General features: G+C 47.0%; 6 protein-coding genes across 6 annotated transcripts; 5 read left to right on the top strand and 1 right to left on the bottom strand.

Moving 5' to 3' along the window:
• Positions 1 to 367: 367 nt before the first annotated feature.
• On the top strand, positions 368 to 1,576 carry J7337_006557 (uncharacterized protein; the record flags this gene model as incomplete). Its single annotated transcript, XM_044824219.1, has 2 exons — positions 368 to 728; positions 1,137 to 1,576. The coding sequence occupies 2 exons, from the start codon at positions 368 to 370 to the stop codon at positions 1,574 to 1,576; spliced, it is 801 nt and encodes a 266-aa protein (XP_044679876.1).
• A 661-nt stretch (positions 1,577 to 2,237) lies between these two features.
• On the top strand, positions 2,238 to 3,743 carry J7337_006556 (uncharacterized protein; the record flags this gene model as incomplete). Its single annotated transcript, XM_044824218.1, has 1 exon — positions 2,238 to 3,743. The coding sequence occupies one exon, from the start codon at positions 2,238 to 2,240 to the stop codon at positions 3,741 to 3,743; it is 1,506 nt and encodes a 501-aa protein (XP_044679875.1).
• Positions 3,744 to 3,846: 103 nt separating this feature from the next.
• J7337_006555 (uncharacterized protein) lies at positions 3,847 to 4,330 on the bottom strand (the record flags this gene model as incomplete). The annotated part of the gene is made up of 2 exons (XM_044824217.1): positions 3,847 to 4,111; positions 4,158 to 4,330. The coding sequence occupies 2 exons, from the start codon at positions 4,328 to 4,330 to the stop codon at positions 3,847 to 3,849; spliced, it is 438 nt and encodes a 145-aa protein (XP_044679874.1).
• A 1,570-nt stretch (positions 4,331 to 5,900) lies between these two features.
• J7337_006554 (uncharacterized protein) lies at positions 5,901 to 6,186 on the top strand (the record flags this gene model as incomplete). Its single annotated transcript, XM_044824216.1, has 2 exons — positions 5,901 to 5,938; positions 5,985 to 6,186. The coding sequence occupies 2 exons, from the start codon at positions 5,901 to 5,903 to the stop codon at positions 6,184 to 6,186; spliced, it is 240 nt and encodes a 79-aa protein (XP_044679873.1).
• A 545-nt stretch (positions 6,187 to 6,731) lies between these two features.
• J7337_006553 (uncharacterized protein) lies at positions 6,732 to 9,345 on the top strand (the record flags this gene model as incomplete). The annotated part of the gene is made up of 2 exons (XM_044824215.1): positions 6,732 to 8,775; positions 8,822 to 9,345. The coding sequence occupies 2 exons, from the start codon at positions 6,732 to 6,734 to the stop codon at positions 9,343 to 9,345; spliced, it is 2,568 nt and encodes an 855-aa protein (XP_044679872.1).
• Positions 9,346 to 9,877: 532 nt separating this feature from the next.
• On the top strand, positions 9,878 to 12,365 carry J7337_006552 (uncharacterized protein; the record flags this gene model as incomplete). Its single annotated transcript, XM_044824214.1, has 5 exons — positions 9,878 to 10,013; positions 10,506 to 11,105; positions 11,200 to 11,809; positions 11,898 to 12,155; positions 12,209 to 12,365. 5 exons carry the CDS (start codon positions 9,878 to 9,880, stop codon positions 12,363 to 12,365), a joined length of 1,761 nt encoding a protein of 586 aa, XP_044679871.1.
• Positions 12,366 to 15,227: the final 2,862 nt, after the last annotated feature.

Here is a 15,227-nt window from a genome sequence, read left to right as displayed (position 1 = left end):
ACAGATTTAAGTTCCTGCTTGACTGAGGCTCGAGACGCAGAATACCTAAGGTAGACATTACCTCCCGTACCTAGGTAGTACCTACCGACTTGATCACATTACAGCGTACCTTGTAGAATGAGGAATGGCGTGATCGACATAACTTGCCTTTGTTGGGGATGTGATTCACAGCTGGAAGGTGCTTGCAATCATAACAGTCTGACTGACCTCGTTCAACATCAACTTAACATCAACCAACATCAACATCATCCATACAAACAAAACCTCACAGATTATCAAGCATATCCTCACCGTGACCAACAACAAGGTTGATTATAAGAATATAGCCCACAACAAGTTTATCAACGACAAATCGACAGACGACAAGATGGCGGATAACAAGATGACCGGCGGAAAAGCTAGCGATAACAAACCGACCGAAAAGATCACACCAGAGAAAAAGGCAACAAAAGGAGAAAATACACAAGAGACATCGAAAGACAATGAGACGATCGACGCCCAACACAGTGATGTCCAGTCGGCCGAGGATGAGGTCGTGAAATTATCAGTCATACGGCAACACTTGTCCGCAGAAGTGCCCGATCTATTCTTCGATGTGTTTGCAAAGGAAGGCCTAGGTCTCCCCAGTCAATTCTGCTACCCAAGTGCATACGATTGGCTGAAGAAGGTCGTATGGAAGTTCCACAAGAAGGGTGAGAAGGCGACCAACGACGCTGAGGGGACGCAAAGTTTGATGACTTTGCAATTCGCGTGCCTTCGCTTTCGCTGCGTTGCCTGTCGAAAACCTTGCCAGGATGCCAAAACCATGGAACCAATGAAAGGACATGCTGGTTTGTTGTTTCCGTGTGGACACATTATTGGAGACTCTTGTTACGATACACTGCTCCGAAACTTCAAGTCGTCTGGCAAGTCACCCATCTGCCCATAGCAAGGCAGACAGGAGGGGGATGTTGACCAAGATACCGCCGAGCCGTGCACTCATCGCATTATGTTCGACTGTGAACACAGCGCTGAACTTGGGGTCGCACTTCCTGGTAGGCTGAAGGGTGACGGATGGGAGGTCCCGAAAGGATTTCTTTTAACAAGGGGGGGCAATGGCAGGGTCCCTTCAGAATGCCGAAAATGTATAATACAAGGCCATCTTGACCGATGGACAACCGAAGCACGTCAGATTACTGGGTATGAAAAACTCTGGGCGATGTGCGGTCTTCTCCGTGGTATGGAATATGAAGATCCCGGTTTCGTTACACGGGCAAAGAGATATACAAACAAATTGGAAGGGAAGGTAGCTGAAAAGGCCAAGGTCCTGCAAAAGTTGTTGGACGAAACGCCTGAGCCCTCCTTCACCGAGGCGGAGTACAGAAGAAGCGGTATTCCTCGCAGCGAAAGAGCTATTTATCGTACGGAGCTTGAGTACCTCATTGAGGAATTCGATTATTTCGTTGAGGTTGAAGGCGATGAGGACGAGGAAAGTGACAGTACTGAAGGGGAGGATGGGCGTGATGGCGACTATGAACTCCCTCAATTGAAAGTTATTCCTCAATTGAAAGTTACCCCGCCTACGCCGCAGCGTTAGACATCAGAGCCAGGATTAGAGTTATTCGGATAGTATATCACAGCGTCTAGTTGTGAACTGGGATCAGGAAGAGGAAGAGGATGAGGATGAGAGCGTCACACATCAAAGCTAGAATTGTACTCCGTAGAGTATTAGGATAGTTTATCAACACAGCGTTTGGTTGTAAAATAACTTGTGGGGGCCATTTCTTTCCAGGATCGCTTGTCCACTAGCAAACGCGCCTGTTCATGCATCACAAGCTGAACCAATGAAACAACAAACGTCATATTGAGATCGACCAGAATAGAATAAAAAACTTGGCGATATGGTCAAAGCAGGGCTGACGTGTTTGACGTGGCGCCTCAGACGGTAGGTAACAAGTAAAAAGTAAATAAGACGAGTCTTGCTGATTCGAAGCAAGCTAAGCAATCATCATGCTCGGATATGTCGGAATCAAGCGTCATGAGTGATCGACTCATATAAAAACTCTTGGGTCGTAAGCACGAGCACGAGCACAAGCACAGGCACAAACAAACACGACACAAAGAAAAGGAATTGTGGATCATTCTTCGCTATTTCCGACCCGATACTACTCTGAACGACTCGCCAAGTCTTTGATCTTGATTCCTGCATCTCTTTTTTTATTTCATTTATTCAATCATCTCTGCGATCCCATCTCATGATGGACGCTCATAAGACCATCGTCGCTGGCGTCGCGGACCGAGTTAGGCACTTTCACGCCCGCCAGGAACCGTTCCGTCTATACCATGGCTCAACTAACAGCACACGGCACTCAAACCGGCGAGTGGACAACACCGTCGACACAAGCAAGCTCAACCATGTCATTGAAGTGAACAAAGATTCCAAGACGGTGATTGTTGAACCAAATGTCTCGATGGAAGTACTCGTCGATGCGACGCTACCGCTGGGGCTTGTTCCGCTGGTCGTTATGGAGTTCCCGGCTATTACCGTTGGAGGTGGCTTTTCGGGGACGTCGGGAGAGAGCAGTTCTTTTCGGTACGGGGCTTTCGACGCGACTGTCAATTGGATTGAGATTGTTCTTGCGGATGGAAGCGTTACGCGTGCTTCAAAAACGGAGCAGCCGGATCTTTTCTGGGGTGCTGCTTCGGCGTTCGGAACACTCGGTGTTGTTACGTTATTAGAGGTTCAGTTGAAGGAAGCAAAGGAGTATGTTGAGCTCAAGTACCGACTCGCAAGGGGGCCATCTGAGTCTGTCAAGATTATCAAGGAGGAGTGTAAGAGATGGGAGAATGATTATGTGGATGGGATTGCTTACTCCAAGGATACGACTGTTGTATGTGCGGGACGAATGGTGGATGAAATACCAATCAGCGCTACGCCAAGGCAACTAAACCGACGGAAGGACAAGTGGTTTTATCTTCACGTTGAAAAGGTTCGAGATGGGCTACGGATGGGGTCTGTTACGTGTGTCGCCGATTACATCCCATTAAAGGATTATCTGTTCCGATACGACAGAGGTGGTTTCTGGGTCGCTAAATACGCCTTCGACTACTTTCTCACACCATTTAACCGACTGACGCGATACATCCTGGATCCTCTACTTCGAGCTCGCGTCATGTACTCTGCTGGGCACAAGAGTAACCTATTTGACTATTACATGGTTCAAGATGTCGGAGTGCCCTACAACAGCGTACCAGAGTTTCAAAACTGGCTGGACAAGCAATTCAGAATCTACCCCCTCTGGATATGTCCGTTGCGAGTACGACGAGAAGACCCAGACTCAGGATACGGCCTACACGCAGAATTTGCAAAACCAGGAACCGTGGAACTCATGAACTTTGGAATATGGGGACCCCTACAAGGAAACCGACGAGATGCAATTCGACATAATCGAGCACTTGAGCAAAAAGTACAAGACTGCGGAGGAAAGAAATGGCTATACGCCCAAGCATACTACACAGAAGATGAATTTTGGTCACATTACAACAAAGAAGCGTACGATGCGCTAAGAGAAAAGTACGGAGCGTCGTATCTACCGAATGTTTATGACAAAGTCAAAGTAGACATCGAAGGGGACGAGAAACTCATGAAGTCAACTGCACAAACAGGATGGCCGATAAAAGGATTGAGAGGAGTGTACAAAGCGGTTTTTGGGGGAGATTATCTGCTACAAAAGAAGAAAGACGAACCGTCAGAGCAGAAGTAAGCGATGTGTTATTATTAATGTACAGCTACAGCTCCATCGAGCATGATAGACAATTTGATACTCTGGGCAAGTCGCCTCCGTTATGAATACACTTTTTCGTTATCTATTCCGCTCTGAAAGGCCCCATTGAACCACCGCCTTTTCTCCCACTCAACTCCTTCATCGACTCGATTTCCTTGCCGTCTCGAAGCTCCTTGTAATGAGAAGCAATACCTGGTTTTCCCGATGGTTGACCGATGTACCCAATCGCCGTCGAGTTGGCGGCTACCATGTCGCTCTCGAGAGTTCTCTCCGGGGATTTTCCTCGCGTGGGGAGCATGATGTAGACGCCGCCTGCGATGACACCTGCTGCTGCAGCTATGGGCATCCTGGGGGTGTTAGTAGTGACGGCAAGGAGGGCGAGGGTAACTGTACCAGTTCCTTGTGATGGCCTCCGGACCGCCGGGGCGTGCAGGTGGGGGCTGCTGACCTCCGGGACCGCCGAGGTTACCATCTGGATGGGCGTGAGGGTTCGTAGTAGCAAGACGGATCTGGGGGCGGAGGAGTGGGATTCGCACCACAGGACGAAGGATCAATCTCATGGACATTTTGACTTATTCAGATACAGCGATTATTATGAAGTAGTCTACTGGAGTCTGTTAATTGAGGGAGTTTAGCTATTTAATAGGGCTTCGGTCAATGATCTAAGAGCTTTGGATGATGGAGGGATGACGTGGTGAACTACAGTATCAGGAGCTTCCCCGCGTCAGAATATCTGGAGAAGTGTAGCCATTGACGATTATTGGATGTCATTGATGGGTGAGGGGCGTTTTGGGATTGAGGCGGGAATATAAGCATGTGATGTGTGGATGAAGGGTTTGGGTATTGGATTGGAATTCTCTGGTCGTTGGTTGAAGGTTTGAGGATGGTTGTATTGATGGACTGTTAACGGTGGCTATAGACATGATATGATCTGTATTGGCTCTATAAGGTGAAGGTCCTATGGGAGATAGGAGACAATTCTTTTGTTAGAGAGGATCCAAGTAAAATGCATTGCCTGTTTCATTTGGCTTGAGCTCATCTGTATTCCTTTTCGTGCCTATGATGCATACATCGCCGGCCTTGTTACCGGCGTGGACACCGGGAATTGTGGACCCCGACCGGTGGGCATTTCATACCTCACCGGGACGTACGGAGAGTCAATACACAGATAAGAAGAATAGACGAGGGTCATGATGCAGAGAGAATGGTTTTGAGGTCAACTGGAATCTGATGAGCTCATCACTCAATCCATCGTCGCGTCATGAGAAATACGCGCTGGAGGAAGATAAAACAGTATTGTTCCTGATGATTCCGATACCAAAGTTAAGGTTGATCAGCGAGACAATTTTAGCGGTCGAGAATGTGCTTCGGGGCTGAGTGTGTCGAGAACCAAACGATGGACTGATTTCCCGGAGAATTTTGGGTGGGTTCGGTAGACGCCGGGTCCGAAGATCAGATGTTTTCTCAACACCAGATTGTGAGTATGCCATCACCATAATCGCATTTACAGATGCATTCAGTAAACATATTCGATTAAATATTGCCGAGATATGGTCGCAAAGGAAAAAATGGGTCTTAGATAGCTATTGAATTGATAATTATGTTTCTAGTGGCTGGAGACAAAATAAAATTCTTAATGTACAGTAGGTACACCGACGTAGGTATAGTATTCTGAAAGTCCAGCCAAGTTAGGAATGTATCGAATAACTCTTAAAAGATAAAATGTAGCTAATTGTAGATACAGATAATCTATCAGTTCCTCATTCATCTTAAAGAATGTAAAGATCTCAAGGTGTGTGTAGAGATCCAATTCTGGTGTTGCGGACCCCGGCATCGCCCGAAATGGCTGTGTCCAGGGCGGATCATTCTATGGCACCACCAAAAACAGCACCACCCGTCAGCTCAGAACAACAACATGCGACCGAAGAAAACAGTTACGGAAATGAACGAAATGGTCTTCAAGACGAGAATATATAATGATGGAGTTCTCTACTCTCAAACAGCTTTTCTCATCACCATCAATCACAATCACAACAACAATCACTGAGATCTTCTCACCAACAACACTTGCATCCTCATCTTCAGCTTCAGCTCACTTACACAACCCACCAACTAATTCAACCAATCACCACAGAAATGGCTGCTCTCATGATCAAGCCCACTGTTGGCCCCAAGTAAGTAGCAATTCACTTTCCACCACTTCTTCACTAACATATTCAGGGTCCTTCCTGTTCTCATCGCTGTCGGAAGCATCTCTGTTGTCGGCGGCTACGTTCGCTCACAACTCACAAACCAATCCCGAACATTCGATCGCTACTTTAGCCAATACAACACCACAAAGAGCGAATCTGTTCGTGCAAAGACTTTCAATGGTTCTGTTCCTGATCCCCGAACAAGTCTGTTCAACGTTCTCGGCTGGTAATTTTGGGTACAATTGGGATGGCGTTTGGATGGGTACACTGTTTTTGACACGAGGTGTTGGAATCTGCCTTGTCAATAGATACGAATAATTAAACATTCTTACCAAACTCACATGCGAAATAGTGTAAGGCTAACTGCCGAATATTCTGCTCAGTGGAAATGACACATGATGGCTTTACCCAAATATCGATAAGCTTAAATGGTCTAGACTCCAGCTCAGTCTTGGCATTCCCTCTTTGAGACCGTCTAACTCTCAGTCCTACAACACCACTCGCCTGTTGATCCAATAGCAAGCTCGCATTCCTCAATAGCTCAGCTGTCTTGGTCTTCCAGGGAGACGCCACGCCTGGATTTTACGTTTAGGTTATTATGCCGTCAAGGCGGAAGCCAATGATGGAGTTGCAATGACACCGTGAATGCCCCGTAGCATTCGGAGAGGTGAACAGCCGGGGGGCTTGGGCTTGGGCGTTGGAGTTTGTGGTAGTTTAATAAAGCCTCCTTTGCACGCAACTTCAAGTTGGGAACACGAACTTTGCGGTCGTCAAGATGTATCAACCACCATATGTGCAGAATGAGCCGTATCAACATTATCAGCCATATCAGCAACAACAGCCGCAGCAGCAACAGACTACATACGAGTATAAGCCTGTAACTGCACAAGAGGTTTATCCTGTCGAGACAGATGCGGGACAACCTGAGAAGAGGGAACGAGAGAGGCCTGATTACCGGCCAATTCCTCTACGATGGCCCTTCATCAGCGCGTTGATCCTTGTGTTGTTGGGTCTTATGGGATTGATCATCTATGCTACCCGCACGTTAAACGGTGATGATAAAACGGCGAGGCTCGAGAGTCGCTCGTTTGGAATCACGAATGAGGATCTGTTCTACATGAAGAGGCAAGATGTCGCGAGCGAACCGTCTCAGCCGGAACCAACAGTCGACACCGGAACTGGAGAATCCCAGGCCTCAGAACCTGAGCCTCAGCCTATCCCTACAGATGACGCACCTGCTGCAACCGGTGATGTCGAAGGCGGCACTTTGACAACAGCCCTCGTCGAATCAGTCTTTACAACAATGGTCACCGAGCCAGGTTCAATCGAAGTCTCCAAAACAACCGAGCTCATCACAGAAACCGGCGAGACCACCCTCACCGAAACCATCACCGAAGCAGCATCGACTGTCACATCCTACATCCCTGAAGAGTCAGTCCCCCCTGAAGAATGGCAGCCTACAACAGTCGTCCAACCCGGCCAAACAAAGACCCTCATCACCGTAAAAGAAAACGGCGCTGTCCGAACAACCGTTCGAGAAACTACACGAACTGGTCCACCGATTGTTTACGCTTCTGTTGGAACGACAACGATCTACTCTGTTCTTACTATCGATTCAGAGGGCAAAGTTGCGAAACCCCCTGTTACGAGGGTTAGAACAAGTGAGGTCGCTGCTACGGTCAAGACAGTAGTTGATGCGCCCCCACCTGTCACTATGGTTCAGACTCTGGCGGATGGACAGGTTATAACGTCTGTTTCTACACCGATTGGGACTACGCGTGTTACGACTGTGCCGCCGACAAAGGTTGTTGTTACGGATGTTGAGACGCCGACTGGTGATACTAAGATTGTTGTTGAAGCTACGACACATACTCTCACGCATTCTGGATACTTTATCGGAAAGTTTCTACCGCCTATCGTTGCTGTTCTTCTTGCAATGGGAATCCGAGCGTTGAATCAGTCGGCACAGCAGTATCAGCCCTTTGCTGCGCTGACAAGACAAGGTGGTGCTCTAGGTCGCGAGGCCTTGTTGCTGAGCTTCGATGGATGGATGAGTATCTATCTCCCGTTCAAGCTGTTATTCAACAATCAACCTCTTCCCTTCCTTACAGCACTCGCTCTGTGGGCATCCAGTATCGCGGCCCCGTTGTCCAGCGAAGCCGTCGGTCTCAAGATCTACGGAAGCTGCAAAAAGAGCGCCATCGACGGTTGTGCTCTTGAACTTGGTGTTTCGAAGACATCTGCCTACGCCCTCGTCGGACTTCTCGGCGCAATCGCCATTCTTCTGATGTTCACACTTAGTGTTATCAGTCGACACTGGCGAACTGGCGTGTTTGCGAATCCCTGGTGTGCTGCCAACACGGCGGCGCTTGTTGCACGTAACCCTGAGATTCGATCGATGGGTGCTCAAGATTGGAAAGACTTAAAGGGCACTGTTACGGAAAAGAGGTTCGCTATGGGGTGGTTCCGTAACCAAGAAGGTAGAGACGAGTACGGTCTTGTTGTCGTTGGTGATGTCAACCGTGATATCATGGCCCCTTATGGTAATACACCGTATGAAGAGGGTATGGCATATCGACCTCAAACTCGTCGTCGAGCACCGCAGACATTCATGGCTTTGAGTTTCTGGTATCGCTTCACATTCCTCGTGTTTCTGATCTGTCTGCTTGGCTTCATCAGCTACTATCACTTTGTTGATACGTTTAGCCACTTGCCCAAGAATATGAAGAAACTCATGGAGAGTCAAGACTTTGGTGTACGATTTGTTTGTTCTGCACTTGGTGTTATCGTTGTCTTTTGCTGGGAGTTTCTCTTCACTAGTAAGTACTCTTTGCCCCCTTTTCCATGTATGTGCTGACTCTTCAGGTGTCGCTGTTATCACACCATACCGTCGAATGGCTGAAGACCCTCAAGTTCCTACACGATCAGTCCTCATGACACCAGCAACAAACCCAGTTTCAGGCTTCTTCGTCGCCCTCCGAATCCGCGACCCTCTACTCTTCTTCACAGCCTTCACCACCCTCCTCGCTCAGTTTCTCCCAATTCTGCTCGCCAACGTACCATACAGTCTCACACAAACAAGTGAAGCCCACGAGATATGCTCCCGTCTGAGCATTGGCATTCTTCTCATCATGGTCTTTGCCATGTTGTCGAGTCTGTTGGTCAAGTGGCCCGACTTGCCCGTCGATCCACGAAGTCTGGCTGGTGCACTTTGGTACGTTGCTGATGCACCATGGGTCAGAGGTCTTGAGGGCGTTGCGGCTATGAGTGCGAGGAAACGAAAAGAGGCCGTCCAGGGGCTTGGGGGAAGTTGGACGTATGGACCTATTCATACGCCTATGGGGGAGAGGATGTGTATTGAGCATGGAACCACTGGATTCAGAAGATAATGTATTTGAAAAGGGGTGACGTATCTTGTTGGACGATTATGATAAATAATAGTTAATGAAACTTGTAATGTTTAGATATAATCAGTGCAATATGGCAAGTGGCAGGATCTGTTAGACTAAGCCAAAAGTCGGGGAACCCCTTGCTATAACAAGTTCTGCCTATCGTATATGACTGACTAACACAAGTAGACCGTTCTTGATCTCCATTCAATTGTGACCGAAGTGTATCTATGTATAAGTTAGTCAATAGATAACACTCATGTACCTAACTGACTCCCTTGCCTGTTGCCTGGTTATTTCAATACCCAACAGTCACTGGCACCGACTGTCACTGGCACCGACCGTCACTGACACTGACAGTTAATATACAGAAAAGAAAATTGAGGAAACGCACGGATCACCTTCATTCGGGCTGTTTACCTTTTCGTTTTCCACATCTCGCCTTTTCTCTTTTTTCTCTTTCCTCTCATCTCTTCATCGACGCCAAAGCTGCCGTTCCCAACAACAACAACAACAGCAGCAGCAACAACAAATGTCGGAGAGAAACCAAACACAAGGTGAGGCCGCAGGTGGCGGCGGACCATCTAGCCATCATGGTGGTCGTGGTGGTCGTGGTGGTCGTGGTCGTGGTCGTGGCGGCGGTGGTTATAATAATGGTAACTACCAAGGTCATGGAAATTAGGCAAACACACCCAATTATCATACACCTCCTCCTAACTACAACCCTCAGATAGGACCAGGTTGCAACACATACCAAGGTTAAGGAAATTAGGGAAACACACCTAATTATCCTACGCCTTATCCTAACTATAACCCTCAGATGGGACCAGGTTGTAACACATACTAAGGTTAAGGAAATTAGGGAAACACGCCCAATTATCCTACGCCTCATCCCAACTACAACCCTTAGATGGGACCAGGTTGCAATACATACTAAGGTTAAGGAAATTGGGGAAACACGCCTAATTATCCTACGCCTTATCCTAACTATAACCCTTAGATAGGACTAGGTTGCAATATATACTAAGGTTAAGGAAATTGGGGAAACACGCCTAATTATCCTACGCCTTATCCCAACTACAACCCTTAGATGGGACAAGGTTACAACCCGAACCCTTAGATGGGACTGGGTTACAACCCGAACTCTCAGATGGGCCAAGGGTACAACCAGAACCCTCAAATGGGCCAAGGTTACAGCCAGAATTTCCAAGGCTTCAACCAGAACCCTCCAATCGGACAAGGTTACAACACATACCAGTTTCAACCCAATCTCCCATGGCAAGCTGGTAACGAGCCTTCAAACCCATTCTCTCAGTCTCACCAGGGCTCGCAAACCCAGCAGAGTCAAAACAACGGTAGACAAGAGTTAGTAAGAAGAAAGAGGCCAAAGAAGGTTCACGATGTTAATGAGGTTATAATGGGCAAAGTCCAAACAGACAAAGGTCCTGCCCTCGATGTCTTCAACGATTCCAAGGGCGGTGGCCGGCAAGCAAAGTTCCACAAGCAGATAACCATCGCCGGTATGAAATTTGAGACTAACGCCAGACAAACGCTCAGCGAGCTGCGCCAGTCTGCAAAGCGCCAGTTCAAAGAAGACGATGAAATCCATGCCATGCTCTGGAAAGCCCCTGAGCCGTATCGTGGGAATAAGGCACACGCAGAACCCGTGACGTTTTTCGAGCCAGTCAGTAGACCAATGCCTGGGCCAGGACATGACGGCTTCGAAGATCCGGAAACACTCCCCGATGCTGTGGGTACTGGTCAATAAACGTGCCTGCATCCCTCCACTCAGAAGTAAATTCTGGTACCCAATGTTATGGAAGTGGGCAAAAGACAACCCTTCTGTTGACATAGACCAAGAATTCCCTCTTTTACCCTGGACTACGGATTTCGCCAAGGACGCCTTGAATGGCGACAATAGGGGAGCAGCCGAAGAGTTGCTCATCCTTATGAGGAACAACCATGACATGGAGCGTTCTTTGTGTCCCACCGACCGATCAACAGATAGCTGGGCAAAGGCGCAAGAAACATATGGTGGCGAGCCCAAGAACTTCTATGCGAAGCTTGATGAGATGAAAGCCGCATCCGGCCAACAACGGGTTGCCAACGCCGGTGCTCAAGGTCGGCGGGGTCTTGCCTTTGTGGCGGCCGAAAGGAATGACATTGCCTCGTCTTCCTCTCAAACATGGCCAACACAGCAGCCTCGCACCGGGCAACAGTCCATGGTCCCAGTTGCTACACAAAGCAACCAAGGCCCCTTGACATCTCGAGCCGCTGTAGCTGGCCCATCTCAGGCAAACCCGGCTACTACGGTAGATACACCACGGGAGTTGACAAAGCGAGATAGGGTTGCGGTGGCTCAAGAGAACCCCGTCTTGCCACCAAATGTCGCTGAATGCGCTGTGCAAGACGTAGAACTCGATTTCTCGACTGGTGACATGGAGGCGACAACAGACGAAATCCAGTGAGTGCACCGATAGGTCGCGGGTCGCCTACCTATATGGAGGTTGGTGACAACTGGTGTGTGGCGGGAACGGTGGAAGCCTACACAGCTCTGCTAAGATAGTCAATTTTGGCTATGGCATCCCTTCCGAGGATGGGCCACAGAAGTGGTTTAAGCTATCACTTCTTGAGGCCAAGAATACTCATGTTGAAGTTACGGCTTCGACTCGACTGCAAGGAGCTCATCGCCCCAAGAATAAAGTTATGAAAGATCGCATTGATATTATTGCGGCCTTCTTTGAAGAGGGTTGCAATACGGAACCGACAAGATACCGAAAAGAGTGTGCCCCTTTGGGGGTTGGGGGTAGGTGAGTCGATCAACATGGACAAACGCGAAGCCTCATCGCTGACATATCAATAGATACGAATATGAGAGAGTAGGCCACGTGGGTTTCGATGGTGCCCTCGCCTGCCTCGACTTGGATATTCTGTCACTCGAAGCGCGAGCTCGCTTCACAAACACCCAAACCGACAGCGACGATGACCGCGAGGGTCCCCCAAGAGAGACGAGCATCTAAACCGACAGCGACGATGACCACGAGGGTCCCCCAATAAACAAGGCCAGAACGAACGCCCGCCCAGAGCATCCTAATGCCCAGACAGAATCTGCTATCAACCTTCAAGAAGAGGGTTACGTGGACGGCGAATAAGGAAGATTGCGCCGGGGAAGACATGTATTGAACAACCCATTCACCATCCGCATGACCGATAGTCGAAGACACGCATGATAATCCATCCGACATTGAATCATGGGATCAGGATATCCATTCTTCTTAGTCCTGATATCTGTCAACAGTGCGAATATATATGCATTGGTAAGTGAGTCTTAAAATGTACACGAGGGTTTCACTGACATCGTGAGCAGGGACCATCAGTAAACGACAAATTTGTGGCGACAGCTTAGCGACAGCTGTCATTGCCATGAAAGGACAGCAAAGCGACACAGGACCTGTAGGATTGTCGATGTCACACGAGTGACAGATAAAGCCAGGACACCCATGAACATGCCAACACATCAACGACGCTGTTGAACGATAAGCATGGAAGAGAGCAGATCCGCCTATTCCATGAGGGCCATGACATACAACGAGCATTACAATTGATCGAGTTGACTGCCTCAAATCTGCGCATCAAGACGCGGCAGCATCACGTCCACCACCATTACCGACACTACCACTGCAGCCACTGTTGCCATTTCTGTCCCATCAGCCCAAAGGCGAATGACACAAGCATAACAAAGGACGGGACGAGGAGGGGAGACTCCTGTGACGACCACCCCGCCATCGCGAAGCCCTCAACGATGGATAACACCACCACCATTGCCAATCTTGTCAGCGACAGCGGCGCAGTGTCCCCGCGACTGGTCTATGTCACCAATGTCGCTCACCAGCACGCAGCATCACCAATACTTCCATTCGCATAATAAGCACCCAGTCATAACTGAACGGACATCGAGCCGGCGTATGGTATCACTGTCTTTCAAGCTGCAAGCGATATTATCTCCCATCCAACGGCGATGCCCACTACACATACGAACATGTAAGCTTCCTTCATAAAACATGATTACTTTTCGCAATATATGCTAACTGCACATTGCACAGCGCTCGATCCACCTTGTTCGTGGTACTGTCCCGAACTCGCACACCCAACGACGTACTATACGTCTATGGTCTCACTTCAAGATGGACGGACGCACTCTTCAACTATGGATACGTGGGTGGTCAATACTAGACACTCAATCGACGACGGGCGGCGACGATGATATTCGTACCCGCTGATTGCATGGAGTATAATGTACCCGGGAGCTTGCATTGGGGGATACCTCTTGCACGGCCATAACGAATGCTTGTACGGATAGTGAAGAAGTGATGGATCTGGGACCAAAGGACTAGCTGCACTGGGTGGAGGACGTTCAATATGCACCAATAAACAGTTGAACCTTTCGAATGATGAACATAAATGCAATTAAGATGGCAAATAAATATTGAACTACTCCATCAGACTTTAGTTCTGAAAAAGTGAGACTGATATCGATTACAAGTACGGGTTGTAGACGGGGCAGGTACGCGAGCGACCCCTTTCTACCTTACCTTATGGGCTCTCAACACAAGTACCTTCCGCAACGCATTTTTGTCCCATTCAAATCCGAAAATTCCTCATGTTGCCTCGTCGCACCACGAATTGAACATGGAATCGCGTACTTTCAACATGTGGCCACTCGTTTCACCGATGGCGAGTACGGAATCGAAAGTCAAATTGATGACAGACCGATTGCATGAATTGCGCTTTGGGGCTAGCGACAGATCAGATAACGCTGGCTACACCCGAGACGCGGTTGCTGCCATTGAGGAGAAGAGCAACCAATGTTCCTTTCTCACCCAAGAGGCCGAAAAGGCACTCGATACCCATACATCGCTTATTCGGACAAGTCAAATATTGGCGAAAGCCCAAGACTCCATCTCCTCAATGGAGAGTGCGTGTAAAGACAATAGTCTCATGACGAATGCAGCCAAGGCTGATGCATTATTGGCTTGGGCAGTGCGTCAGAAACCTGAATTTGTTGACATGCTGTGAAGTTTGGGTGACGAGGTACTACCTAAGCTTGGTGAGGCATTGGCGTCAATTAACGTTAACGTGCCAGACAGTCAACCTCTATATAATATATAGAAATAAAGTAAATACTTTTACTTAACTTAACTTTATAGTTTTTTTTATTATATTTCTTTTTATTATATATTATTTATTATATTTTTTTTAAAAAAGCTATTTTTAATATTAAGAAAAAGATTATTTTTTTAAATTTTTATAAATATATTTTTTTAATTATTTTATAACCTTAACCTAGTAATAACTAATAAATAGGACCTAGATATTCTAATAATAGCTATAAAAGTATTAACTATAAAGTCTCTAGCTAAACTAAAATCTTAATAAACTTAATTAATAAGGTTACTTTTAGGCTATAGTATTTTAAGTAACTTTAATTAAAATAAATATATTACCTAATTAGCTAAAAAGCTATAAAACTTAATTAATAAAGTCTATAACTCCCTTATAACTTTAACTTTTCCTAATCTATCTATTACTTAATAAAGATACTTATTATAATAATTATAAAATTATTAAAGAACTAACTAAGCCTAAATTATCTATAAGTTCTTTACTTTAATTACTTTATTAAATTAATATTACTAACCTTAATTATAGTTAAGATATTAAACTTAAATAGCCTATAACCTTAAACTATTAACTAATTAAATATATAATCTTTACTTTTACCTAGCTATAGCTAAAAGATTAATAATAATAATATTATAGACCTTATTTAAGGTATAACCTTAAAGGCTAGAATATAAATATAAAAGCTAGTAAAAAAGGTA

This window comes from Fusarium musae, chromosome 5, assembly GCF_019915245.1.
Source record: "Fusarium musae strain F31 chromosome 5, whole genome shotgun sequence".
Classification (NCBI taxonomy): Eukaryota; Fungi; Ascomycota; class Sordariomycetes; order Hypocreales; family Nectriaceae; genus Fusarium; species Fusarium musae.
Note: the sequence above shows the minus strand (reverse complement) of the source record. Positions and strands in the feature narration are given on the sequence as shown.